The 26590-nt window shown below is 58.1% G+C and overlaps 2 protein-coding genes across 2 annotated transcripts; both read right to left on the bottom strand.

Annotated features, from left to right (window-relative positions):
- Positions 1–5770: 5770 nt before the first annotated feature.
- ABHD17A (abhydrolase domain containing 17A, depalmitoylase) lies at positions 5771–12452 on the bottom strand. The gene is made up of 5 exons (XM_014260058.2): positions 12368–12452; positions 9975–10458; positions 8336–8530; positions 7542–7721; positions 5771–6693 (listed from the first exon to the last, which is right to left on the bottom strand). The coding sequence occupies exons 2-5, from the start codon at positions 10277–10279 to the stop codon at positions 6468–6470; spliced, it is 906 nt and encodes a 301-aa protein (XP_014115533.1). The 5' UTR covers positions 10280–10458; positions 12368–12452; the 3' UTR covers positions 5771–6467.
- A 3099-nt stretch (positions 12453–15551) lies between these two features.
- On the bottom strand, positions 15552–25155 carry LOC102109374 (AN1-type zinc finger protein 5-like). The gene is made up of 7 exons (XM_005531336.3): positions 25040–25155; positions 24456–24736; positions 23220–23394; positions 22113–22206; positions 21210–21328; positions 19674–19784; positions 15552–17958 (listed from the first exon to the last, which is right to left on the bottom strand). The coding sequence occupies exons 3-7, from the start codon at positions 23368–23370 to the stop codon at positions 17810–17812; spliced, it is 624 nt and encodes a 207-aa protein (XP_005531393.2). The 5' UTR covers positions 23371–23394; positions 24456–24736; positions 25040–25155; the 3' UTR covers positions 15552–17809.
- Between the last annotated feature and the right edge of the window lie 1435 nt (positions 25156–26590).

Raw genomic sequence — 26590 nt, 5'->3', positions numbered from 1 at the left:
GGGCTGTGGCAGCCCGTGGGCCTCCCTTGGCCGTCCCAGCCTCCAGGCATCGCTCAGGCATAGGATGACAAAGGGAAGCTCACAGGGGGCAGCGGACCCGGCCCCGCACTCCTCCGAGAGCTCCTGCGGACAGAGGAGAGACTTGAGGGGAGAGCAGAGAGCCTGGGGAGGGTCCGAGATGTCTGGGGGATTCTGGGGAGTTGGGAAATCCCGAGGAATTGAGAGATCCCGGGGATTTGGGGTAATCCCAGGAAGCTGGGGGATCCTATAGCAGCTGGGGCATCCTGGGGGATCCCGTGGAGCCAGGGGAGCTGGGGGATCAGAGGGAACTGGAGATTCACATCTCCAGGAGGTGAAAAGCAGCCCACGGGTCTCCCTGGTGCGAGCCACAGCCCTGGCAATGCTGCGGTCCCCGGGGGTGGTTTGGGAAGTGCCGCTGGGTGCAGGGGCTGAGTGTGGAAGTGAGGGTGAGCAGAGGGGCAGAGGGAGTGTGGGGCTGCCCAGGGGTGTGTGCACATCTGTGTGTGTGAGAATGTCTGTGTGTGTGTTTGTGTGTGTGTGTTTGTGTCTGTGCACATCTGTGTGTGTCTGTGCACATCTGTGTGTGTCTGTGCACATCTGTGTGTGTGTCTGTGCACACCTGTGTGTGTGTCTGTGCACACCTGTGTGTGTCTGTGCACATCTGTGTGTGTGTCTGTGCACATCTGTTTGTGTCTGTGCACATCTGTGTGTGTCTGTGCACACCTGTGTGTGTCTGTGCACACCTGTGTGTGTGTCTGTGCACATCTGTTTGTGTCTGTGCACATCTGTGTGTGTCTGTGCACACCTGTGTGTGTCTGTGCACACCTGTGTGTGTGTCTGTGCACATCTGTGTGTGTGTCTGTGCACATCTGTGTGTGTCTGTGCACATCTGTGTGTGTCTGTGCACACCTGTGTGTGTGTCTGTGCACATCTGTGTGTGTCTGTGCACATCTGTTTGTGTCTGTGCACATCTGTGTGTGTCTGTGCACATCTGTGTGTGTCTGTGCACATCTGTGTGTGTGTCTGTGCACACCTGTGTGTGTCTGTGCACATGTGTGTGTGTCTGTGCACATTTGTGTGTGTCTGTGCACATCTGTGTGTGTCTGTGCACACTTGTGTGTGTGTCTGTGCACACTTGTGTGTGTCTGTGCACATCTGTGTGTGTCTGTGCACATCTGTGTGTGTGTCTGTGCACATCTGTGTGTGTGTCTGTGCACACCTGTGTGTGTCTGTGCACATCTGTGTGTGTCTGTGCACACTTGTGTGTGTCTGTGCACATCTGTGTGTTTGTGTCTGTGCACACCTGTGTGTGTCTGTGCACACCTGTGTGTGTCTGTGCACATCTGTGTGTGTGTCTGTGCACACCTGTGTGTGTGTCTGTGCACACCTGTGTGTGTCTGTGCACATCTGTGTGTGTCTGTGCACATCTGTGTGTGTCTGTGCACATCTGTGTGTGTGTCTGTGCACATCTGTGTGTTTGTGTCTGTGCACATCTGTGTGTGTCTGTGCACATCTGTGTGTGTCTGTGCACATCTGTGTGTGTGTCTGTGTACACCTGTGTGTGTCTGTGCACATCTGTGTGTGTCTGTGCACATCTGTGCGTGTCTGTGCACATCTGTGTGTGTCTGTGCACACTTGTGTGTGTCTGTGCACATCTGTGTGTGTCTGTGCACATCTGTGTGTGTCTGTGCACACCTGTGTGTGTGTCTGTGCACATCTGTGTGTGTGTCTGTGCACATCTGTGTGTGTCTGTGCACATCTGTGTGTGTCTGTGCACATCTGTGTGTGTGTCTGTGCACATCTGTGTGTGTCTGTGCACATCTGTGTGTGTGTCTGTGCACATCTGTGTGTGTGTCTGTGCACATCTGTGTGTGTGTCTGTGCACATCTGTGTGTGTCTGTGCACACCTGTGTGTGTCTGTGCACATCTGTGTGTGTCTGTGCACACCTGTGTGTGTGTCTGTGCACACCTGTGTGTGTCTGTGCACATCTGTGTGTGTCTGTGCACATCTGTGTGTGTGTCTGTGCACATCTGTGTGTGTCTGTGCACACCTGTGTGTGTGTCTGTGCACATCTGTGTGTGTGTCTGTGCACATCTGTGTGTGTGTCTGTGCACATCTGTGTGTGTGTCTGTGCACATCTGTGTGTGTCTGTGCACACCTGTGTGTGTCTGTGCACACCTGTGTGTGTGTGTCTGTGCACATCTGTGTGTGTCTGTGCACATCTGTGTGTGTCTGTGCACACCTGTGTGTGTGTCTGTGCACATCTGTGTGTCTGTGCACACCTGTGTGTGTCTGTGCACATCTGTGTGTGTGTCTGTGCACATCTGTGCGTGTCTGTGCACACCTGTGTGTGTGTCTGTGCACATCTGTGTGTGTCTGTGCACATCTGTGTGTGTGTCTGTGCACATCTGTGTGTGTCTGTGCACATCTGTGTGTGTCTGTGCACATCTGTGTGTGTGTCTGTGCACACCTGTGTGTGTCTGTGCACATGTGTGTGTGTCTGTGCACATCTGTGTGTGTCTGTGCACATCTGTGTGTGTCTGTGCACACTTGTGTGTGTGTCTGTGCACACTTGTGTGTGTCTGTGCACATCTGTGTGTGTCTGTGCACATCTGTGTGTGTGTCTGTGCACATCTGTGCGTGTCTGTGCACACCTGTGTGTGTGTCTGTGCACATCTGTGTGTGTCTGTGCACACCTGTGTGTGTCTGTGCACACCTGTGTGTGTGTCTGTGCACATCTGTGTGTGTCTGTGCACATCTGTGTGTGTGTCTGTGCACACCTGTGTGTGTGTGCAGGTCTTTGCACACCTGTGTGTGTGTGTGAACACGTGTGCAGAGGTCCCTGTGCAGGGTGCGTGTGCTCACCACAGGTGTGTGTGTTCACCTGTGCTGTGAGCACGTGGATGTGCACAGGCAGGGCAGGGTGGGGCCATCCCACAGCTCCCCACCCAGGCCCAGGGTCCCAACCCAGCTCAGGGACCCTCAGGGACCGCCACCTGCCACCCCTGTCCCCAACGCCAGCCAGCAGTGCAGGGCCAGGTGTCCCCTCGGGTTCTGGGAGTCCCCAGGGTGGTGGGTGTCCCCTCAGGATGTTCCCAGGGTGGTGGGTGTCCCCTCATCAGGGTGGTGGGTGTCCCCAGGGTGGAGGGTGTCCCTGCCCCCCGTGCCCCCTGCCCCCCTCACCGTGTCTCACCAGGGAGGTGCCGCCGGTGTCGCGGTGCAGCCGCGGGCGCGTCGGGCTCTCACAGCTCTGCTCTGCTTGGGGAGTGGGGACACAGGCTCTGCTCCCCCAGATCTGTCCCCATTCCTGTCCCCACTGTCCCTGCTGTCTCCAAGGTCTCACTCACCGGACAGGGCAGAGCCAAACGCATCCTCCCCTCGCCCCGTCCTTTCCTGTCTCCCTCCCTCCACCTCAGCCAGCACCATGCTGTGCCCCTCTCCCTGGCACCCCTTTTCCAACACCGACCCCTCTCCCAGCCTGACCACCAACGGGATCCTTCCCCTCTGCCCTTTTATACCGTCTTTGTTCATATGACAAGCACGTGGAAAACCAAAGCAGAGCTCGGAAAAAAGCTCCTTAAGATGCTTTAATTCAGTTTCCTGGATCCCATGACTGAGCTCGGCCTCTGAACGAGGTCTCATGACTGTGGCACGCAGGCCCTGGCCATCAAAAGCCTCATTTATGCCCCAAATGAGACTTAAACCCCTCTTGGCCCGATATCCCCCATGCCCAGTCTGGGCCCCTGGGCCCCCCTGGCTGGGGGCTTCAAACCAGCCAGAGGAACACCTGCCCTGCCCCTGCTCTGCTCTAGCTGCAGGAGGGACTTTGGGGACACACTCAAGGCCTTGGCTTTGCCTGTCCCCTCCAGGGAAAGGACACTGCAGATTCCCCTCCAGGTACCAAAACCATCCAGCCCTGTCCCCGACCCTGTCCCTTCCTTCGCCCCAAACTGCAGCACCAGTGGAGGGGACAGAAGTGCCATCCCAAGGGGGACAGAAGTGCTGTCCCAGTGGCACATGGCCCAGTCTGGCCCCAGATGGGAGTTCCTGTGCCCAGGACCCCCAGCCCACACCCTCTGAGGCCCCTGCAGCTCTTGCATGGGTGAGTGCTCCTCTGTCCCTCCTCGCTCCAGCTGCTGTGTGAGGATGGAGCCTCCATCCTGGGCCAGGAGCAGTGACAGATCCAGACCCAAAGCCCTGATCCCGATCCCTGAGCCCAGTCAGGGCTCCCCACCATGGAGGTAGCACCCAGCAATGTCCATCTCCATGGATTCCCACATTCCTGACCTGGCTCTAGACTTTGGGGATCAGGCTGAACTTTACTGACCCTTTGCCTTTGTTTTAAACTGAGACAAAGGAAATACAACCTTGAGCCACCTCAACATCCCCCCAAACCCAGCGAGCTCTGAGCCATCCTGCTGGCGAGGCAGAGCTGACCCAAAGCATCTGCAGCTCAACAGGAAACAGGCAGCAGTAAGAGGATAAAAATACCCTGGGTGCACACAGAATGTCTCTGTGCCAGGATTAGGGAGCCCTGGGACAGCGGGGCCAGAGGGAGCCGGGCTGGGCAGCTTTGGCTTCCCACACACGTGTGAGCCCAAGGCTCCCAAACCGCCTGGCCACTGCAGGCAGAGGGATGGGGAAGGAAGGACTGGGGGAATGTGCAGGGAGAAGCCAGCTCCTGCACCCCAAAATCCCCCTGGATACGAATGAGGGCCCCCCCAAAGCCATCCACATCCTCTTCCAGCTCCTGCACAGCCCCAGCACCAAGGAAGGGTCATCCCTCCTCCTCTGGAACACCCTGCTCTGGTCCTGGGGGAAATGAGGGATGTGTGGGGAGCAGGGGGTCCCATGCCCCCCACCTCACCCCCTCCCAGCTCCCAGCTCCAAACAATAGGAGCATTGGAGTGTTCAGAGTGTGGGGGTGCAGCGAGGCCCCCCCGCCTGGCCCCTGAGCCCCTAAGGAGATTAAATCCCTCCTCACATGAGCCCGGCGGGCCCCAGGGCCTCGTGTTGGGGAGGGGACACAGGGAGGACAGGGACAGGGAGGGGAGGGGCAGAGCAGTGCTTTGCTGTTCGGGTTGGGGCCAGGGATGTCCCAGGGGCAGGAAAACACACAAACAACTCTTCCCGGGGTGTAAGAGCAGGGGCTGAACCAAAAATCACCAACCTGACCCTCTCCCTTTCCCTCGGGCAAATTTTCCGTGTGCTGGTGGGAGGACTCCGTGGGACAGCCCTGCAGCTGCCCCCACGGCCAGCGGTGCTGAATTACACAGCTCCAGTCAGAACTGGCCATGGAGCAGGTCAAAAATAAGGCTTGAGACCATCCTATGGACCCCAGGACCACTCTCTGTCCCTTGCTGTGCTGGCCCTGGGACAGAGCAGGCCATGGGGATGTCCCCCTTCCCCTGTGGCACACCTGTCCCCTCCCCCAACTCCTGGAAGGCTGAGACCTTCCTGCACCTCTGCATCCGTGATCCCATGGGATCCCCTAATGACACGGACAGGGCAAGAGGTTCCTGTTGTCCCAAGTCCCAGTGGGCACACAGAGCTTTGCAGCCTGGGCCCAGGGCACCTTCCCTGCTCCCGCTGGCACCCTGGGGCTGCCCAGTCCCCAGAGGAGGGTGACAAACACTGGGGATCTGGCCTAGGGCAATCCAGGGAAGGTGCTGAACAGGGGGAAGGGCTGGACACCCTGGGGCTGGGTCAGGAGCCCCCAGGGGTACACAGGGAAAGGGCACACACGGGTGAAACGTTAAACCTCTGCTCTTTATTCGCTGCCTGGTTCCCTCGCCCCGTTCCCCAGGCGAGTGGCCCGGAGGTTTTCCAGGGGTGACCCGAACACCAGGAGTGCTCTGGGAAGGCTGAGCAGTGCCAGACTGGAGGAGGTGTGGGGCAGAGGGCACCTCCTCCGTGCATCCCCATAGTCCCCGTGGGGACACGGCTCTGCCCCAGCCGCGGGGTGAACTCCGGGCACCACCAGCGCTGGTCCCGGGAAAGCTCCATGGAGAGCAGGAACTGCCACCTCCTCTGTCCCACCCACGGGGACACCGGGGAGGGGGCGGGGCCCCAGCCCCTCTCCAACTCGCCTTATTGCTATGGTCAGAGCAGCAGAGCGGCCGGGAGGGACTCGGGACTTGGCCGGTTTGCGAGAGGAGACGAGAACATGTCTGAAGCCAGGGGTCCACCATCGGAGGGTGGGCTCATGTCTCTGGGAAGGGGGAAGGAGGGAGCTGCCGTCTCTGGCCAGCCAGGCCGGTGGTGCCAGCAGGGAGGAGAGCTGTGCTCATGTCCAAGAGCAAACACTGTCCATTCCAGGGCCTCCCACCCTCTCCTGAGCCTGGAGCTGAGGCTGAGCAAACCTGTTACAGCTCCAGCAGCAGGGACTAGGGAGATACTGGGAGAACAGGAGGAGCAAGCAGAACCCCCCTGCCTGTCCCCCTGGCTAGTTGCGTTGACTGGCCAGCTCCTGGGAGATGAATTTCCGAAGGCGCTCGAGGTACTGGCTGTAGAGTTCAATGTCATTGTGCCCGGCCCCGTCCACCCACAGCGGCTCCACAGCCTTGGGGCAGCGCTCGAAGAGCGCCAGGCCGTGGGAGAAGTCGATGACTTCGTCCTCCGTACCGTGGATGATGAGGACAGGAGAGGTGATTTTGGAGATCTTCTCAATGCTGCCAGGAGGATGGATGGGGAAGAAAGGAGAGAGGGGATAAGCACAGGGAATGAGACATTTCCACTTCTGCCCCCAAAACATCCCCTGGGAGTGGGACCAGGAAGCACACTTTGATCATGGCAGAGCACACAACAGGGAGGGACACAGAGTTTCTGCCAAGGAAAAGATCTGCCCCAGTGTGACAGACAAGGAGCAGACAGCAGTGACAACATCCCCATGGGACGACCTCAGCAGGGCTGATGGGAACTGCTGCAGGACAGCCCTTCCTTGTTGGGATCAGCCCTGCTGGGCTCCAAGGAAGGGAAGCACGGCTGGTCCCAGCCCGGTCCTGAAGGCCACGCGAGGCCATCGGGATGCAGAGTGTGGGCTGGTGGCTCCCAGCCACAGCTTCCGGCTCAGGGACTGTCCCCTGGGCCCCACTGGTCCAGCTGCAAGGGAGACACAAAGGAAGAACTCATCCTCTCAGCCATCTCCTGCCATCTGAAGAGCAGGAAAATCCCTAAGGAATTACTCCAGGGGGACAGAGGGGTACCAGGGACATCCAGGGCTGGTGACACCATCTAAGGGGCCAGTGGCACAGCCCCAAAGCTGGTGGGCAAAGTCACTGGGAGGGTGGCTAGGAGGTGATGCCACTGAGGGTACGCATGTGGCACAGCCCTCAGGAGAGGGCACGGTGACCCCAAGGAGGGCTACAACTCCCAGAGGGCACCAAACACAGAGCAAGAAGATGCCGAAGGCGACATTTAAACCTATCACAAAAAATGTCACGTGTCCCCTGGCTGTGACCAGAGCTGGTCTGGGCACTGCCCCTCCAAACCCCCCATGCCCCGTGCCCCAGGCACTCACTTGGGGAAGGCATCGAACCAATAGGTCTTCTTGGTGTCGGGGAAGGCGACGCGCATGCCGGAGGTGAGCGGGGAGTGCAGCACGATGGCCGCGCACTCGTAGCGGGAGGCCAGGTCAACCGTGGGCACTGTGCCGATGCTCTGTCCATACAAAATGATGTTCTCCGGGCTGATCCCGTACCTGGCGCAGGACAGGGCAGGTCAGTGTCCAGGCACATCGCCAGGAGATACAGCTCAGGGGTTACTCTGCTCTGGTCACTGCACCCACAAGGCTCTGGGGTCTGTCCTCCTGACCTTCCCCCAGCTCCTCATGGCTGGGCCCAGGGCAGTTCCCTGCACTCCCAAAGGACCAGGGAGCAGCCGGCACTGAGCTGCCAGGTGAGTTCTGGTGGGGGGGTCAAGGCTTTTCCTCACCAGGCAGGGTTATAGGGTGTTCACAGACCCTGGACTCCAGCTGTGTGGGGCAGCCCCAGCTCTGGGTCACACTGTGAGCAAGGCCCAAGGAAGAGGAGGCAAAGCCTGGCATGGGGCTGCACCCCAAACCTGGCAGGGGAACCAGAGCCGAGCCTGGCACAGTGAGACAGGAAGCACAGCTTGTGACAAGGTCATGCCCTGCAGCATCCCTGCCCCTTGGATTCTCCTGCTCCTCCCTCTACAGTTCTCTGACCACCCCTTCCTGTCTCAAGTGGCCCAGGGTTTCCCTTCTGGGAGATTTCCTGTTTTCCAGGCTGCTGGAGCACTGGGTTTTCCTGGAGGCAGCAGGGCCATGCTCCCTGCCCCAGCTGCCCCGCTCACCGTGTGCGCAGCGCCTGCCACGCGGCGTCGATGTCAGAGTAGAGGTTCCGCTCCGAGGGCTTGCCCGTGCTCACGCCGTAGCCCGAGTAGTCGTAGGAGAAGATGTTGCAGTTGATGCGGGTGCCCAGCCCAATGTAGAAGCTGCTCATCTGCCCCAGGTCCACGGCATTGCCATGGGAGAAGAGCACCGTGTACCTGGGGCACGGGTACGGAACGTTAATCCCGGGCTCACCGCCGTGCCAGAGCTCAGGCATCAGCTATCAGGATATCCCCAGACATCTGCCTCAGAGACCAACAACCAAACCCCGGGACACGAAGGGCCAACACCCCTCTGGCCACCAAGGAAGGTCCTCATGACACCCCCAGGGACACCCAGACCCTTCTGCTGCCAGAGCCAGCGGCTCTCTCCCAGCAGGAACAGGCAGCTTGAAGGCAGGATGATGATTCTGTTCAAGTTTTTAAGTCTATTTTTGGTAAAAAGCTCAGGATTTGGGGCCGTTTGCCCAATGGGGATTTCAAGTTAGAATTCTGACAGCGGGTTTTTTCTCTCCTGAGCCTGGCAAGACACCAGATGCTAAGGAAGAAGTGAATTGTGGGAGTGACAAGGCACAAGAAATTTCCACCATAAGGGGAAAAACAATGTTAATCATAAAAATTAACACTAATAGCAAATTGATGGGAGCTTGGCTCCCTTCTGCCAAAGGGAAGGAGCAGGACCCACTCCCTGCTGAGCCCCTGCTGGGGACTCAGCAAGTCCAAGGGGTCTGTGGCCAGGCTGAGCCTCCAGTCCTGGCCTGGATGCCCAGGGAGCCCCAGCTGGAAGTCAGTGACAGGATGAGCTGCGGGACAGCCAGCAGCACTTGATATCCCATGATTTGGGAGGTTTGGTTCCCCCCAGCCCTGGTTCTCCCCTCCAGCCTGTGATGCTGAGGACCTCTTGTTTCTGGGAGGATATAGGAAAGGGGTCAGCTGGGGTGAGCTGGCCTTCCGCTCCACCTGAACCCCCAAACTGTGCCACTGCTCAGGGAGCAGCTGCAAGTCCCCTCTTGTCTCCTCCTGCCCAGGCACTGGCAGCAGGAGGTCATCTCCATCTCACACTCCAGGGTGCCTCTCTCCAGTTTCCCAGTTCAGACACACGGGAGTGACCAAACCCTTCCTGGCTTTCACTCCCATCACTCTTTTCCTTGAGGAATCAAATGTCCCTGTGAATCTGACTAAACCAGGCTCTCCTGGCTGGCACAGGCAGTTGTCCATCCCCACGGTCACTGCAGGGCTGGGGATGGGGAGAAGCAGCTGATGCAGCCACCCCAGCTCTCCCTGAGAACCAAGCTCTGTGCAAACAACCCGAGCGTTGCATCACTGTCGTGACACTGGGGGATTGTGAGACAGCCTGGGGAATCCCCACACCCCTGCAGCCTCTGGCTTTGCCTCTGCTCCTGCTTTAACCCCACTCCCAGTGTGGCCACAAGCCAGACTGGTCCTGGGAACCCAGCTGGCCCGTCCCACAGGATGCCTGCAAAGCCCCGCGGCAGGGGCAGCTCCTCCGGCGATGCTGAGCCGAGGGAGCAGAGGGGACAGAAGCCCCGAGCGCGGCCCCAGCCCAGCAGAGCCCCAGCTGGCACACCCACGGCTGACTCACCTGGCGCCGGGCACGCAGCGGACGTACATGCAGCCGACGCGGTTCCCCCGGCTGCTCTTGGTGACGAACACCTCGATGTTGTCCAGCTCCCGCTGGGAGTATTGGAAATCCGCCCGGTCCTTCAAGTGCAGCTTCCAGCGGCCCGCAGCGCCTCGCAGGGAGCCCGTGCTGCCCACGGGCTCGGGTTCGGGCACCATGGCGTAGGTGGGCTCCGGGGGCAGGAAGGCGAGCTTGGCCGCGATGCGGCTGGGGCAGGGCGGGCAGCAGAAGAGGCAGCAGAGCTGGCTGATCGACAGCCCGTTCATGACGGCGGCGAGGCGGGAGGCGGCCGCGCCCGGAGCGAGGGAGGATCCGAATCGGACAGAGGCCGGAGACGCCCCGCCCCCAGCGGGCCCGGGGCCCGGCTGGCGCCGGCCGTGCAGCGCGGGCCGGGGCGTGCGGCGGGGCTGCCGTGTCCATCTGTCCGTCCGGCGGCTGCGGGGGCCTGCGGGCAGGGTGGGGACTCTGAGGGCTCTGTCCCCTCTGCGACCCACAGCTGGGGACAAGCGTGCTCCCCGCAGTGTCCCTCCCCTCGAGCACCTCTGCGGCTCGCAGCCCCCACCGAGCCCACGCAGCCCCCCCAAAATCAAACCTCCTGCCACATTCGGCAGCCCCCGCGGGCGGCCCACGCGGAGGGGGCGAGCACAAGCGCAGGATCACACACACACCACCCCCACAGCAGCCACACGGCTGGTGGGACAAAGGACACGGCTCCACCGGGGCCACCTAAGTGCCGGCACAGCCGTGCGGGAGTGCCAAGCTCCCGAGGAAAAAGGGGAGAGAAAGGGGGAAAGAGGAAAAAAAAAAAGAGGGAAAAAAAAAAAAAGAAAGAAAGAAAGAAAAAAAAAGAAACTATTTTCTGCAAGTTTGGGCACAGGCTTGAGCTGAGGAATGTCAAACCAGCCCACACCCCGAGGAATTCGCTCCATCTGCTTCCAGAGGGCTGGGAAAGGAGAGGAAAGGGTGGAAGAGGGATATGGCAGTGAAGCTGGGATAAGGCACTGAAATATGCCAAAATACTGGAAGTGAAGGGATGCCCCGTGCCCCGGTAGGAGCCAGGCCCCCTCGGACCAGTGACCATCCACAGCACGGCCAGGGCCAGGGTCACACCCGGCACGTGGCAGCCCTGTTCCCCCCAGGTTTGGCACCCCGTGTGCCTCTGGGAGCAGCCAGCAGATCCACCGTGCGCCTCTGGGATCAGCACTCCCGGGGCACATCGGGGAGTCTGGTGGCCACACACCTGCATGGGCACACGCAGGGAGGTGGCACTACCGGCCACACTTACACCGTGTGTCACACTCGGGTCGTGTGTCCTGGGACAAAGCCAGGCACCAGCTGGGGACACCCTGCCGCGGGTGGGCAGCCCCACCCTCTGTGGGGGCCTGACCCACCGCACCCACACTGACCCCATAGCCACAGAGAGGGGAATCCATGCTCTACCACAGAGCCACTGGCCTCTGTGGGGCCCCCCACCACTGATAGCCATGGGACCCCCACCCCTCACACACCGACTGGGATGGGGCTGTGGGACCCCCACCCCTCACACACCGACTGGGATGGGGCTGTGGGACCCCCACCCCTCACACACCGACTGGGATGGGGCTGTGGGACCCCCACCCCTCACACACTGACTGCACACACACTTTCCCCCACTGCCTGCTGCTGGCCTCCCTCCCACCACCGACCCCTCTCCGCCAACCCGCCCGTGCGGCACCCCCAGCATCGACCAGTGAGTTTTTCCTCCTCACTGTCCTTTGTGGCGCTCCCACCCCGCATGGAAATCCCCCACCCCACTCACACTGACCCGTGAGGGCCCCCCCGACTGCTGTGGGCCTCAATCCCCTGACTGATCGCTGGGGGACCTCCCAAACACACACCGAATAGTGGGACCCCTCCCCGATCACTGTGTGTGTGTCCCCCACAGCCCCACTAGACCCGTGTAAGCCCCCAGACCCCCCCACTGATCTCTCCGAGACCTTCCCCCGGTTACTGAGGGATCCCCGTGAGCACACACTGACCCGCGCGGGTCTCCCCCTGCCCCCCCTGCCTGCCGTGGGACACCCCGACCCCCGTGAGCTTCTCCCGCCTGCCGGGGGGATGTTACACACATCGAGGCCTCCCCCCTCCACTGACCAGCGTGACCTTTCACCTCCCACTGCCTCTGGGAGGGCCCCACACCCTCACTGACCCCCCCACTGTGTCCCCACCACACTGCCCAGCGTGGCCTCCCCGGAGCGCCGGGGCCTGCCCGCCCTGTGACCGCGCTGTGGGACCCTCCATCATGGCACACTGAGCGCTCCCCCCGGCGCTGGGGATCCCCGCAGCCCCCCGGCCGTGCGGCCCGTGCCCGGTACCTGCACATTCTCCCGGCCCCCGGCCCCGCTCGGCGCTCCCCGAGGCCCCGCGGCCGTTGCGGCCTCCCAGGCGGGGGCGGCGCTGGCCCCGCCCCGGCCGGAAGTGACGCAATCGCCCTGCGCCCGTTGCCATGGGAACAGCGCGGCCGCCTCATGGCGGGGTCGCGGCGCGGCCTCTCCTCAGTCCCTGGATCCCAAATGGCGCTGGAAGGGGCGGCTGGAGATCAGCACCAGCCACCTGGAGCAGGTGGGCTTGGAATGTCTCCGGAGAGAGAAACTCCACCGCCTCCCTGGGCAGCTGTCCAGTGCTCTGTCACCCTCAGTGAAAAGTTCTTCCTCATGTTGAGGTGGGACTTTTTGTGGTTTATTTTATGGCCGTTGCACCACTGAAAGGAGTCTGGCACTCCCGTTGGAGGTATTTGTGTGGGCTGGTGAGATCCCCTCTTGCTGGTGTAATATATGTTGGTATAATTCGTGTCTACTGTAGACATATAAAATCAAGTATAAAAGCGTGTTTAATGTAAAAAACACAAGCTACTTGAGTTTGCAAAAATAGCTGCTGGAAAACCAAGAATTTCCAAGAGAAAGACCAAACAATTAACACCGAGAAGAGGTGAGTCCACCCAATCAAGATAAGCGCTCTAATGACCCGGTGATTATCCAACCTGATCTGATTCTCCAGGAACACGCATCTCAATGTCGGTTTCCCGAAAAAAACTACTCAAACTTCATCTCTTTCTGAGGAAAAACTCACCACGATTCTACATCTCAAAGCCTGCTTCTCGAAAAAAAACCACTCAAACTTCATCTCCTTCTCAGAAAACTCATCAGCAGTCCAGCAGCAGAAATATGAATATGTAACAACACAAGAAAAAGAAATAAACTAAAGCTGCATAGCCTCAAGCTGAAAAACCTGTATAAAACTCAGCTCTCAGAAAGACAGTTTGTGAACCTGGGGGAATCAGTGCGGCAGAGGCTGATTCAGAGTTCACCCAGCGCCGATCCTGGCTCGATGCTGACAGTGATTGTAGTTGTTTACAAAATTCGATTTTGCAAATCTTTCAATAAAATTGTAATTTATAAATTTGGCTGAATTTCATTTATAACACTGGAAAATATACCAAGTTTAAAATTTTTATTTTCTAACTTTAGTCACGTTTGTTCGCCTTTGCCCCGGGGAAAGGGAACTGAAGTTTCTTTCCAAAGCATTCTTGCTTTGGTTGCTGATGAGTTCAGCATCTCCGCAGGCTGAGAGCAGCACGAAGATACACGAGAGATAACGACCAGGAAGGACCATTGGAGAACCATCAGCAGACATCCACACACATTGCTCCAGAGACACCGGGAAAAGGCTGATAAGGAAATGCAGGAGTGAAGTCCTAATTAACAATCCGTATCCAATAGGAAACCAAATACTAAGACCCGCACAACTCGGGACCAATGACAATTAAACCGATGGAATTCTATGGGATTTGGACTGTATAAAGTTTGGGAAAAATCTTGTAGTTTGAGAACAGTCATGGACTGTGGTCCCCTGCGGCTGAAGGGCAGCAGAGGCGCCCTGGGGGCCAGCAAGTGGAAGAAGAAGGGGAAAGACAAAGCCCAGATCCTGGAGCAGATCACAAGAAGGGGAAAGACAAAGCCCAGATCCTGGAGCAGATCACAAGAAGGAGGAGGGGAAGCGCAGGCTGGACAAGCGGACCCCGGCGCAGGCGGCCTTCAAGAAGATGCAGGAGAGGCAGCAAATGAAGCAGGTCCTGAATAAAGCGTCGAAAACCCACAAGCAGCAAGTGGAGGAGTTCAACAGGCACTTGGATGCTCTGACTGAGCACTGCGACATTCCCAAAGTCAGCTGGACTAAATGATCGGGCTGCTTGTCACAGCTCTGATTTGTATCAAGGGCTGCCATGTAAATCTGTCCATTCTCCATATTGTCAAATATAACTTCTGAGCTTTCATTACTTTGTACTATTTCATTTTATAGTCTTGTTTTTTAAAACCAAACATCCAACACTCAGTCTTCTCTGGACTACCCAAGCCCAGCTCCCACGGTCTCTCCTCATCACAGAGATGCTCCAGACCCCAAATCATCTGCTAGACCCTCTCCAGTAGCTCCTTGTCCTTCTTGTCCCAGAACTGGACACAGCAGCCCGGGTGTGCCTCACTAGGGCTGAGTAGAGGGGCAGGGTCACTCCCTGCCCTGCTGGCCACGCTCCTCCCGAGGCCCCCAGGGTCCCATTGTCCCCCTGGCCCCAGGACACTCTGCTGCCTCGGGGACAGTTTGTCATCCACCGGGACCCCCAGGTCCTTCTCTGCAGAGCTGCTCTCCAGTGGGTCACCCCCAGCCTGTGCTGGCACTTGGGGTTGTTCCTGCCTGGGTGCAGGACCCTACACTTGCCCTTGTTGAACCTCCTTAGGTTTATGCCCACCCAGCTCTCACCCAGCCCAAGGTCCCTCTGAATGGCAGCACAGCCTTCAGGTGAATCAGTCACTCCCCCAGCCTGAATCATCGTGAAACCTGACCAGGATCCATTCTATCCCTCCAGCAGGTCGTTGCTACACACACTGAACCAGGCTGGAATGCTGATCTCTGGGGACAGTGCTGAACCAGGTGGGCTCTGCTGTGCTTATCAAGCCTCTCTGAGCTCTGCATTCAGCCAGGCCCTCCCCACCAGTTCATTTATCCACATTTCCCGTGTCTGCCTATGAAGATGTCACAGGTGACTGTGTCCAAAGCCTTGCTGAAGTCAGTCCTGGTGCCAAACACTGCACCAATGCCCCCACATGGATATGGGAAGGGGGGGAGGCTTTGGGGGCCCTTCCCAAACTCCCTTTCCTGCCCCATGGGAGTCCCACTGCACCCCAGAGATGACAGCAGACAAGAGGGAACCCGGGAGAAACTCAGAGCCCCTCAAACCCCGTCCAGGGCTTTCTACTCAGCCAGAAGGCAAAATCCCAGACTTGGCAGGGTTGAAGCGATCTCTGGAGATCATCCAGCCCAACCCCCTGGTGGATCCGAGATCTGGAGGGTGCAGGTCCAGGGTACTGATCCCCAGCCAGCACCAGGTACTATGAATGATCATCCACAGGGAAACTGAGGCAGAACCCACAACCACCCTAAAAGAGCCCAGAGCCAAATGATGTCCCCACAGACATCCCTGCCTGAAACAGAACACCCACAGCATCCAAGCAAACTAGACTGTGTTGTATTTACACTCATGGACAGGGAGGAAGGAACAGGGAAAAGGGCAGTGCTGGAGAAGCAGGTGGCTGTAGGCTTTCCCAACGGATCCATGGGAGCTGCTGCACTTCCTCAGGCTGATGGCTGCAATTCCTGCTTCCCCTGAGAGTGAGGGATCATCCTCAGCCAAAAGCTCAGTGGCAAACCCAGCCACCAGCTCCGTGCTGACGGCCCAGGTGTGTCCAGGGGTAACACGTGCAGCCACTTGCGTGCTCCAGACACATCAATGTTATCCAGAAGGAAAAACCTGAGGAAAAGGCTGGCGAGAGGCAGCCTCACTCCTCTCTGTGCTGGAGGGGGGCTTTGCATCAGGTTGGGAGGCTCAGATGCTACCGGTGCCACCTCAGGATGGCAGCTGGCAGAGCACACGCTGCTTTGGCTGGAGCAGATTGGAAAAACCAAACACTCGGAAGGATCCCCCACCAGCACCTGGGCAGAGCTGCTACAAGCAGGGCAGGAAAACAGCTCTTGGAAGAAAGGAGCTGCTGTGATCCCCAGCTGGGCCCCGCAGCTCCGCTCTCCGACACCCAGGGAAAAGCTTCCGAAGCGTGGGATGGCCAGCAGTGGGACAGAGGCTGCTGCTTGTCCCCTGGGACATGTCCAGGATTCTCTGCTTGTGAGAGCCAGAGCCCCATGGCCACAGCCCTGCTCCTGGTGTTCCCAGGAATCCCCTGGGCATGGAAGCAGCTGTGGCTGTGCCTCAGGAGCCCATCTTATGCTGCATCCCTGAGCCCCAGGTTCTCCCAACAGAGCCCTCCGGGTGCTCTTTCTGGAGTGGTTCTGAGATGGCATTGGGCTTTTCCTGCACCTCCCTTCATTGTGTGTGTGAGTGTGTGTACCCCCAGAGCCTTCCAAGTGCCTTTTGGGATGCTTGAGGCCTCTGAGCATGTTCACTGTACCCCAAAGTTCTCCTTCTGCCTTCTCTTGCACCCTGGAGCCCTCCCTGGGCCTTCCAGCACCTCAGGGAATTCTGTGTCTCTCAGTGAGCCCAGAGCCCTCCAAGCACCCCTCCCTGCCCCCTGGGTCTTTCCATGGGTGTTTCTGAGCCCCCACCCAGACTTCTGGGCACTCTGGGCCCCTTCTTGTGACTTTCCCTGTGCCCCAGTTCCTTCTGGCTGGCTTACAGAGCATCTCCTGGGGACCTGGCCCCACCTCTCATCCCACAGGGAGGGCGGAGGCAGGAGAGGGCAGCTGGGTGGGCTCCCCGAGCTCTCCCCAGCATCAGCATGGCCCACATGGGAGGAGGGGACCCCACTGTCACCTGGATGCAGGGACAGGTCCAGAAGCAGAGGTGTGGGGACCTGAGCTTTGTGCACAACCCTGATGAGAGCGACTTGTGTAAGGCAGAAGGCAGGGAGAGAGAAGGGAGAGGAGAAAGGGGAAAGACGGGAGAAGAGCAGGCACAGGCAGCGCTGAGGGACACACACCTTGCTGGGAAAGCAGCTGGGGTTATCCAGGGGTGCTGAAGCAGGAGGCTGGAGCAGGGGTGTCCCTGGCTCCCTCACTGCACAGAGAGGCACAAGGCAGCAAGCAGAACCTCCTGGAAGGTCCTGCCCTGCCCACTCCACGCCACAAAGTGACTTCCCTGTGCCAGCATCACTGCTCAGCCCCTTTGGAGCTTCTCCAACAGCGTCAACAAAGGGTGGGGAGAGGGGTCTGGGGTGTTGGAACTACAGAATCAACTTCTCTGCATGTGAGAGCAAACACCTCCCGGGGAGCAGACGGCAGCCTGGCTGCCAGGATCCCCCAGCTCCCGGGGTTACAGGCAGAGGGAAGAGAGTCCAGCAGCTGCTCAGGGACTGCAGCCACAAGTCCTGGCTGGTTTGCAGGAGTCGGAGCTGCCAGGAAGGGAAAGGCTGCCTGGCAGGGCCCGGCCGCTCACACCGTGCAAACCGCCCGGCAAGGGGCAAGTCCGAAGGTCTCAGCGCTGGAGCAGCGGGGCAGGACGGTCCCTTTTCCTTTGAGAAGCTGGTTGAGAACACATCAGCTGAGCTGTGGCTGTCAGACAGGCAGGAAGGGAGAGGAGGAACACCAACTGACTGCCAGAGGTGCGAGGAGTCCCCATGTCCAGGTGCCAGTTTGTGTGCGCTGCCGGAGTCACCCTCGCACCGCCGCAGGGGCTGGGAGGAGGAGGAGGAAGGCTGGGAGGAAGGGGAGGAGCACCAGGCAGCCTGGCTGCAGTTCCAGCTGCTCAGACCCCTTCACAATTTCTGGATCTTCTCGGCGATAACGATGGGGTTTTCCTTGCGGATCTTCTCGGCAGCTTCTGCCTTGTAGTCGTAGGGGCAGGCGTGCATGTCAGAGTACCGGTGAATGGCACAGAACAGGTTCCCGCAGCGGCAGTCAAAGCCTGGGGGGAGGAAGAGCAGGGAAAAAGCCACATCAGGCCCCATCCAGCCAGGCAGGAAGGTGGCAGGGCCTGGCTCCTTCCTGCCATGCCAGGAAATGCCACCAATGCAGAAGGAGGGGCAAGGGAGGGGGGGGCCTGCTGTCCCCCATAGGCCAGAGGGATTCCTCATTTGGGGAAGATCATGGGTGGCTCTTTCCTTTTCATGGCTTTCCTCTGGCTCGGGAGCTCCACATGCTTTGGGCAGCCCCAGCTGTCACATGGTGGGAAAGGCTCCCAGAGCAGCTGCTGTCCATGTTCCCTGCGGACAAGGGACATGCCAGGCACTGCAGAGTGCCAGATTGCTAATCCAGACCAGGCTCCCCACGCAGCTGGAGCTGAGCCCTCCAAGCCAGTCCAGCTCCCCAGGGTCACACAGCAGCAGCTGGACTGACCAGGAGCAAGCAGCAGAGCTGTCACCACAGCACCACAGGATCACGTCTGAGCTGCTTAGGCTTCAAAATTCCCAATTTAGTCACTTCACTCAGGGACAATGCTCAGAGTGCTACCATTAACACAGCCCACTGGGGAAGCAAGGCAGGGAGTAAGCAGGGGATGTGCTGCAGGACAGCAAGGAATCTTGCTGGCAAGGAATCATGCTCTGTCCCTTCACATTTATCCAATACAGTCTGTAAAGCCCACAAACACCTTGCTCCAAAGTGCCAGTTTACTCCCAGCTGAGAAAACTCATTTTATCCTAAATTCCATGAATTCACAGCTCTCTGTAAGCTGAATCCTAAAGAAGAGAACTTCTCATAGTTTAAAGCTCTTAAAGAAACACATATCCAGGAAAACAATCCATGCTGCAACCTGAAGTCTGGGCACAGAGTACCCAGCCCAGCTCCAGGTTTATAAACTCACCCCTATTCTAGGACAGTGCCCTGACCATGTATTTCCAGGTAAGCTCAGATTCAAACTTCCATCCATGAAAAACAGCCAGTCCCTGGCTGCTGGATGCACCAAGCAGGCTACAGAAGCAAGTGCTCTGCCAGAACAGCATGACCTGCACAGCTCCAGAGTTAACTTTTTTCCAGAGAAGCACTAAATGCCAGAGATAATTTAGGGGAATGATGTTTTTATTAACAAACCACAGCCAAATTAATTGCTTCACTTTCCAGGAGCCATTTTCCCATTGACAGCAGTGCCCTGACACCATCCCAGCACTTCTCTCTCCAGCTTTACAGGCTGCATGCTGAGAGCCATCCTGCTCTCAGGAAGCTAGCAGTGGAAATCAGACAGCATTAACAAATGGGATGAGTCTTGGAGAGAGATTTTCCATTTGGGTCTAGCTCAGTTCATGTCACTGTTACGAAAGCTTTACTGCAGACCTGACCGGGAGCGGGTTCCGATCCACAGCGAGCTCTGCCTTCCTCTACAGCAGCTTCTGCCAAGAAGCAGAAACAACCAAGAGGTGCTGCTGCATCCAATTCTGCTCCCAAGGGCTGCCAGGACCCTGGCAGTGAGTGGGATGCTCCCCAGGCTGCTACCTCAGCCAGTGCTGTTGCAGGTTGGAGCTCTCCTCCCTCCTCTCCTGCAGCACCACAGCTCCAGGATGGATTTGTGAGGAACCTCCAGCCTCTGACCCTCCAAACCCAGCAGCACCACAGCACTGTGCTCACAGGGCTCTCACTCTGGACTGTTTAGGGCACAAGGAAGTTTTCCCAGAGCCAGGCACTTACCAGTCAGCCCAATCTTCTTCCGGCAGGTGAAGCAGCGATTCTTCTTCGGTTTTGGTTTTTCCGAAGCCGTCTTGCCCTCAGCCGTGTTCTGGGATATCTCAAGCAGGGTACCTGAAACAGAGGCAAGAGTTTTGCTGCCCATCTTAATAAACCAAACATTCATTTTATTACAGAAGCTGCTTGAGGCTCTAATGACTTTCTGTGTGCACACTGCCCTGGCTGACATACCCCAAACTGTGAGATTTGCCTTGTTCCATGGACATCTCCACCTCACAGCCTTCTCTCTGTTTCAAATGCCTTAAATCCAAAGCTGGAGTGGCCACTGGACAGTGACTGGATAGTCACTACAGCTCAGCTGCTGTACAGCAGCACAGCTGTCAGCTGAGCCCACACTTAATCTTCGCAGGGAGAAAAAAAAGTTAACCCCTTGTAAGTACTACTAATTATTTTTGCTGACTCTTATGTAAGTGTTCCCCATATGTAGGTCTTAGAATGCTTTACACTGATATCCATCACTGCCTCTAATCTACCAAAGGGAAAACTGAGCTCTCAAAGCCAGATTGTTAAAGGTCATTGATGCTTAGCAGGATTTCCTCCAGTACCTAAGCAGGTTAGAGAAGTCAACAGGAGGGAGGAGCTCCAACTGCTCGTTGGAGCACCTGCAGTGCAGGCTGCTCTGAGGAGACAGAACAGAGACAGCTTTGTGGAGCTGACCCTAAGCAGCCTCCTAAAAACTACACAGGCAGATGAAAGGGGCAGGCTCTCCCAAGACTCTTTTTAACAGTCTCTCACCTGCCTGTTGTGAATTGTCTCCTGGGCTAGCAGGCAAAGGATTACCAAACCCAAAGTGCCCAGCCATGTGTGGTGACTAGAGCCTGGCTTTTCAGCAACCAACAACTCCTGGGTTTTTTTAGCTTTCAATGGAAGCTGTCAGCTGAGCAAAGGAGGGTGTCTGCATGCAGATCACCTGCTTATGGCATCAGCTGGAGGATGTGCCACACTGGGCAATGACTCTGCTGCTGCTCAATCATGTCAGGGCACCCACTGTGTAACACCCCCCGAGGGACAGGTGCCCCCATCACACGGGGTGACAACAACAGGCCTCCACTAGCCCCAGGCATTGTCACAAACAAATCTCCCCTCTCCAAGGCTCCCATGGATCCATCTCCCTTCCTCCCCCTCGGGAGCTGGCAGGGGAGTGCCGCCAGCAGCAGCCGCGTCAGGCTGTGGGACGCTCTGGGCTCGCTGCCATTCGCTGGGAGAGGCGTCATGGAAGATTATCCTCCTGCCAGCCACTCGAGGGCTGGCAGCCACTCAGCCCTCAGCCCACAGAGCAATCTCTACAGGCCTGCCCTCAAGCACAGCATTTGCTCTCCTCCCTGTAACCAAAACAAGAGTTTCCTCCTCAGCTTTCAGGTGTGCCTTTACTGCCAGGAGGAGACACACCCCAGGGTCAGCAGCTGTCCCTGCTGCTCCAATGGACTCCTGAGCTCAGAGTCACTCAGATCTGTGCAAAGGACAAACCAACCACTCTACCTGATGAGGAAGAAGCTGATGAGGCTTCATCTGTCTTGCTGAATTCCTCTGCCTCATTGCTGGTTTCCTCTCTGGATATGCTCATGGCTGTCATCTGATGGGTCACAGGAGTCTGAGCACTGGGAGCATGTGCAGCAGACAAACAAAAAGAAAACACAAGTATTTTGATGGACAGTTACGTAGGAGAAACCTTTAGCCCACAAAGTTTATTTCCTTATGTTCAAAAGTAGGTCAGGAGCACAGCAGGTCAATTCCCCTTGAGATGTGGGATCAAAGTTCTATATAGATATAAATGGAATGAATCTGTGATGATCTCAGTTTCCTTTTCCACCCAATTATATCTCAAAGCCAAGGCAAGAGCCCATCCAAACAAGTCCAGGGGCAGAGAAACAGAATTATGATTCAGAGCTGTAATGTGATGGTAGAGCTCAGTGCAGCTCTGTCCTCCTTCCCATCAAACAGGCCCAAGGTCTCTAATCCTGCTGTCACAGCTTCAAGACTGGATCATCAGCAGGTGCTTTCACTTAGAATCACAGGACATTCTGAGTTGATGATCATCATGATATTTCCAAGTCCAACACTTCGCCCTGCACAAGAAAACCCCAAAAATCCCACTGCTTGGGACTGAACAGAGCAAGGGACAAACAAGGTGCACTGGCTCCAGGAGAACCAAGATGCCACTTAATTTACTACCAACCCTCTGGTACCTCACCCTACACATCAGAAAGCAGCAGCAGCAGCAGGGACATCTCAATCTTCCAAACAAACCAGAGCCACAATGCAGAGTTTGACCCAGCCTGTTTACAGACTGACCACGTAAAGGATGATGGACTGTCCCTTGTGTCCCAGAGCTGGATTTTAGCAGGGTTTAGATCCCCTCACACCTCCAGACTCTGCCCCTACCTGGCTTTCGCATCCTCAGGTGTGGAGTCTCCCTCCACGTGCTGTCCTGCGATCGCCTCAGATGCCATGGGGCTGCTGCTGGGACCACTGGGTGCTGTGAGACAAGAGCAGGCTTGGTCAAGTCTCTGAGAAGTATCAGCAAGTTCCCTTGGGTGCTTGAAAGCCAAGGAGAAAACAAAACAAGCACTTCCAGCAAGCTTTACGCTCCTGTTCCCTACTGGAGCTGAGAGGGCACACCCCTATTGGGATCACTCCCATATCCCTAATCCTACACTCTCCTCTCCAAATTTGTTCATGGGACTCTGTGGGACACCAGGGCTCTCTAGATCTTGAACCCAATGGCACTTTGTAACTTCTCCAAGGTGTAAGAAGCAGATCCTCACCTGCAGAAAGGAGCCAGTGTCAACAGCCACGTGGGTTTGTGTCTGAGGATCTAAGCTGGGGTCTTAGGAAAACCCTTTGTCAGGAAAAGTCATGTTCCTGAGCACATTTGTGTGGGTGACTCAAGGGAAGCCACGATTACCCTCAGGAATAAACCGTGGAAGAACTCTCAGAGGCATTTCTCACTGTGTACATGGGGGATCTGCACAAACCCCCAGCAAAATAAATCCCTGCTCGAGTTACAGAGAGCATTCTTCCCCTGCTCCCATCCCAACTGCAGGAAACAAACCTTGAAAGTCGTGGCTTTTAGATATCACACTGTTAAGATAAGAATATTATACAAATAGGCCAAATAAAATTGCATTGTGGGGCTTTGTCATGATTCCCAGCAGTCAGCACCTAATCAGGGAGCAGGAAATAGCTGAAAGCTGGAATCACCATCAGCACATGTGAAATTTTACAGCTTACTGGAAGATGCTGGCTGGGATGGGGCTTCACAAACTGGTGAGACTGGGAAGAAAGCAAGAGCTCCTGACAGGGACTAGAAGTGCTCAAGGGCTTGGGTCCTTGATTTAGAGCCTTGGGTATCCATGGAAAGAGAAAGACTATTTTTCTAGGAGGGAGTAAATGGTGGCCAGCTACCAGCGCCATGCTCTATCGCAGTTGCTGAACAGTTTGTATCCAGACACCCATTTAAGACAAGATTTCCAGAAAAAAATCCTCTACCTGGAGGGCTTATCCGGTCACTGCTCTGCTGCCTCTGCAGGAACTCCTTATAGCACACGGAGCACATCCCGTTGGTCCGGGGGCTGCCATAGAACCCACAGCCCGTGGTACACAGCAGAGGCACCTGCGTCTGGTTCGTCTCCTGAGCCATCCTCACCCCCTCCGAGGCACCGAGCTACAACAGGAATCAAAAACAAACCCGGGACAGCTGTGAGGGCCAGAGAGCTCGGGCATTGTGTGCTGCAGCTGATCAGGAAGGAGCACAAAGGATCCCAAGAGAGCCTGGTTCCTGCACGTGCACAACAAGACCCCTTGAGCACTCAGGGCTCCTAAAATCAGTGTCCTGGGGCCCTAAGCCACCCAGAGCTTGGCAGCCAGGAGCTGCCCAGAGCCAGACTGGAAAGCCAACAGGAACTGGCTCCCGGTTCTCCCTCCTGCACCACGAGGCTCCCTAAACTCCCGGTGACACACAGGCACGTCAGACCCCAACAATCCGCTCTCCAGCGGTACAAAATGTGCCTCCACAGCACTACTGATGCCCCCTGTGAACACCCACACCGCAAACGCCCAGTGCAGGCCCAGTCAGTCACATTTTGGTTTTCATTTCGAGCCTGGTTTAGTTTTTTAATTCTCAGGAAGATGACGCAAGCGATGCAAAAAGAACCCACAGACGCTCTGTTCTGACATACGTGGGTAAGGGGAACGTTAGCATGGTTAGGCTGGAAATAAGGATAAGGTTTCCTTTCCAGCATTAAGATGCGATTCCAGAACACCTTCCCCGGGAAAACAGCTGACACGGTGAAACCTCATTTTAAATTTATCTTAATAATTTCTCTTTGGATCACATGCAATTACCTCCAACCCCAGGAACCGGCCCCTTCCAGCCACACACGGTGTAGCATTTACAGGGCCAAACCCACCGCAGTGCTCCAAATGAGAACCATGAGGCACAAACAAAAACCACACACAATTCCAGTGTGTGTGTGGACAACGTGGCTGCAGCCAGTCCAGCTCTGACACAGAACAAGGGGAGAGGATGTGCGCAGGACCATGGTGGGTGCGGGTGGCTCCAGCTCGGGCACAAAGCCACGGCGCTGGTACCAGGAGCAGCAGTGCCTTTGTGGGATCCACGAAGTACCCACCACCTCCCTCCCAGGCAGCTCTGCCGCTTCCCTTCCTGCTCCTACAGAACTTGCTTCACCGAGGGAATAAACAAACCGAACACGAAATCATTACCCTGCTAGAAGCGCTCCCGTGGGACAGAACCGGATCACCTCTGGTTTATCCCTGCTCGTTCTCAGCTGGGGGATGCGGGTTTCGGCTCCGCACCCGGGGGTCCCTCGCAGGGCTCAGACCAGCGCTCCCATCGCCACACCGGGATCCTCCCGGCCCGAACCGGCCTCTCCTCGGGCACTCGCAGCCAGGGAGCCCCGGTAGCGGTGGATGCTTCGGGGGTCCCGCCTGGCGCCCGCTGCCACACGGACAAACCTTCGGGAGCTGCTGTCGATCGAGCGTCCCTGCAGAGAGAAGGGGCCGCGGGCTCAGCCCTCCCCGAGCGCCGCACGGCCCAGCCGGCCGGACGGGCCGAGCCGCGGCCCCCGCCGTGCCCGGGCGGCCCGGGGCGGTGGGGACCCCCCTCCCGGCCGGGGAGAGGCCCCCGCCCGCCCCCTCCCGCGGCTGGCCCCGGCCCGCCGCCCCCGCCCCCCGTCGCCGGGCCCCGCGCCCCGCTCCCGGCCCGCGGCGCTAATCGAGGCCGAGGCTCCGCGGCCTGCGCGGAGCGGGAGCCCCGGGCCGGGCCCCGCTCGCCGGGCCCCACTCACCGGCGGCGGAGGAGGGCGGGCGGGCCCGGGCCGGGCCGGGCCGGCCCCGGGAGGCTCAGGCGGGCGGCGGGCAGGGAGCGCGGCCGGGAAACATGGCGGGCGCGGGCCCCGAGCGCCTCCCCCGGGGAGGGCCCGGGACGGGGGGGACGGGACGGGGGGAACGCGAGGCCTGGGCCGGGGCCGGGGGTGTAGGTGTGGGCCGGGGATAGGGCAGGGGGCTGTGGCACCCCCCGGGTACAGGGGCGGGGGTGCAGGGGAGGGGGCTGGGGTGTGGGTGTGCTCCAGCAATAGGGGAGGGGGCTGTGACCCCCCTGGCTGAGAGAACAAGAGCATAGGTGTGCTCCGGGAATAGCGGGGACAGCTGTGACACCTCCCTCCCCGGCCATAGGGACTGGGGCATACGGGAGGGGGCTGGGGTATGGCTGTGCTTTAGCGATAGAGGCCAGGGCTGTGGGCCCCTGGTTATAGGGACTGGGGTATAGGTGTGCCCTGGCTGTAGGGGAGGAAGCTCTGACCCTCTTGGCTATAGGGGCGGCATTATAGATGTGCCCCATCTATAGCTGAGGGGGCTGAGACCCTCATGTGAGTATATGGGGTGGGACACAGCCAGAGTAGAGAGAGGGTCTGGGAGCCCCTCTGCGTGGGCTGGGTTACAATCAGACCCAGGCTGTAGGGAGGGGGGTGAGACCCTTATCCCTCAAGTTACAGGGGCTGGGACACAGATATTGCATGACTGTAGACGCTGGGACACTGCAGGGCAGAGGACTGGGGACACGGCTGTAACTGCTGGGGGAGAGGGTGGACAGCACTCTGCTCCCACCCCATCCATAGGGACAGGATGCAGCCAGCTCTACCCCAGCAGGAGGAGAGGGGCTGGGACCCCCAGCTCTGGTGTCTGGGGCCGTACACCATCCATAGTGTGCATGGGTGGGATGCTCCAGGGGTTTCCAGTTGGAAGGGGTTCCCGGCTGTAAACTGTTCCTGCTCTTCACCAAGCACCGGATGATGTGAGGGTTTATTCAATCAAACTTTGCTCAGGTGGCCCGGCTGGTCATGGGGCCGATTCCCTTCTGAGCTCGTGCCCAGCTCTCGCATGCAGGACTCTCTTCCGAGCCCGTGTGTCTGTGTTGGGGTCCAGGACTCTCCTCCAAGCCCATGTCGGGGGTCCAGTCCTCCCCACTGCCATCACCATGGGGTTCCCCCGCTGTAGACCCCGCAGGAGAAAACGCCCACTCGCAGCTCTGCTGGGGCTGGGGGGCACCGAGCAGCAAAACCCCCGGGAAGCCACGGCCAAGCTCTGCTCAGGAGCCTCCCCAAAGCCTCCCTGCCCAGGGGGAGTGCAAAGAGCTGAGCCCTGAGCTCCGGCGGGCTGAGGCGCGGGGTTGGGCTCGGGTTTGGTTTGAGAAGAGGCGCGGGCCGCACTCGGCTCTCGGGGTGCCCTTGGGGCGGCGCAAAGGTCCCTGCGGGGACAGGTGGGGACATTTCCCGTGGCACCCACCCCGGGCACGGCCACCAGGTGGCACCAGGAACCCACGGACGAGAGCGCGGGTA

This window comes from Pseudopodoces humilis, chromosome 28, assembly GCF_049639895.1.
Source record: "Pseudopodoces humilis isolate 2021_Gansu_Grassland_sample_001 chromosome 28, ASM4963989v1, whole genome shotgun sequence".
Lineage (NCBI taxonomy): Eukaryota > Metazoa > Chordata > Aves > Passeriformes > Paridae > Pseudopodoces > Pseudopodoces humilis.
This window is presented reverse-complemented; position numbering and strand designations above follow the sequence as displayed.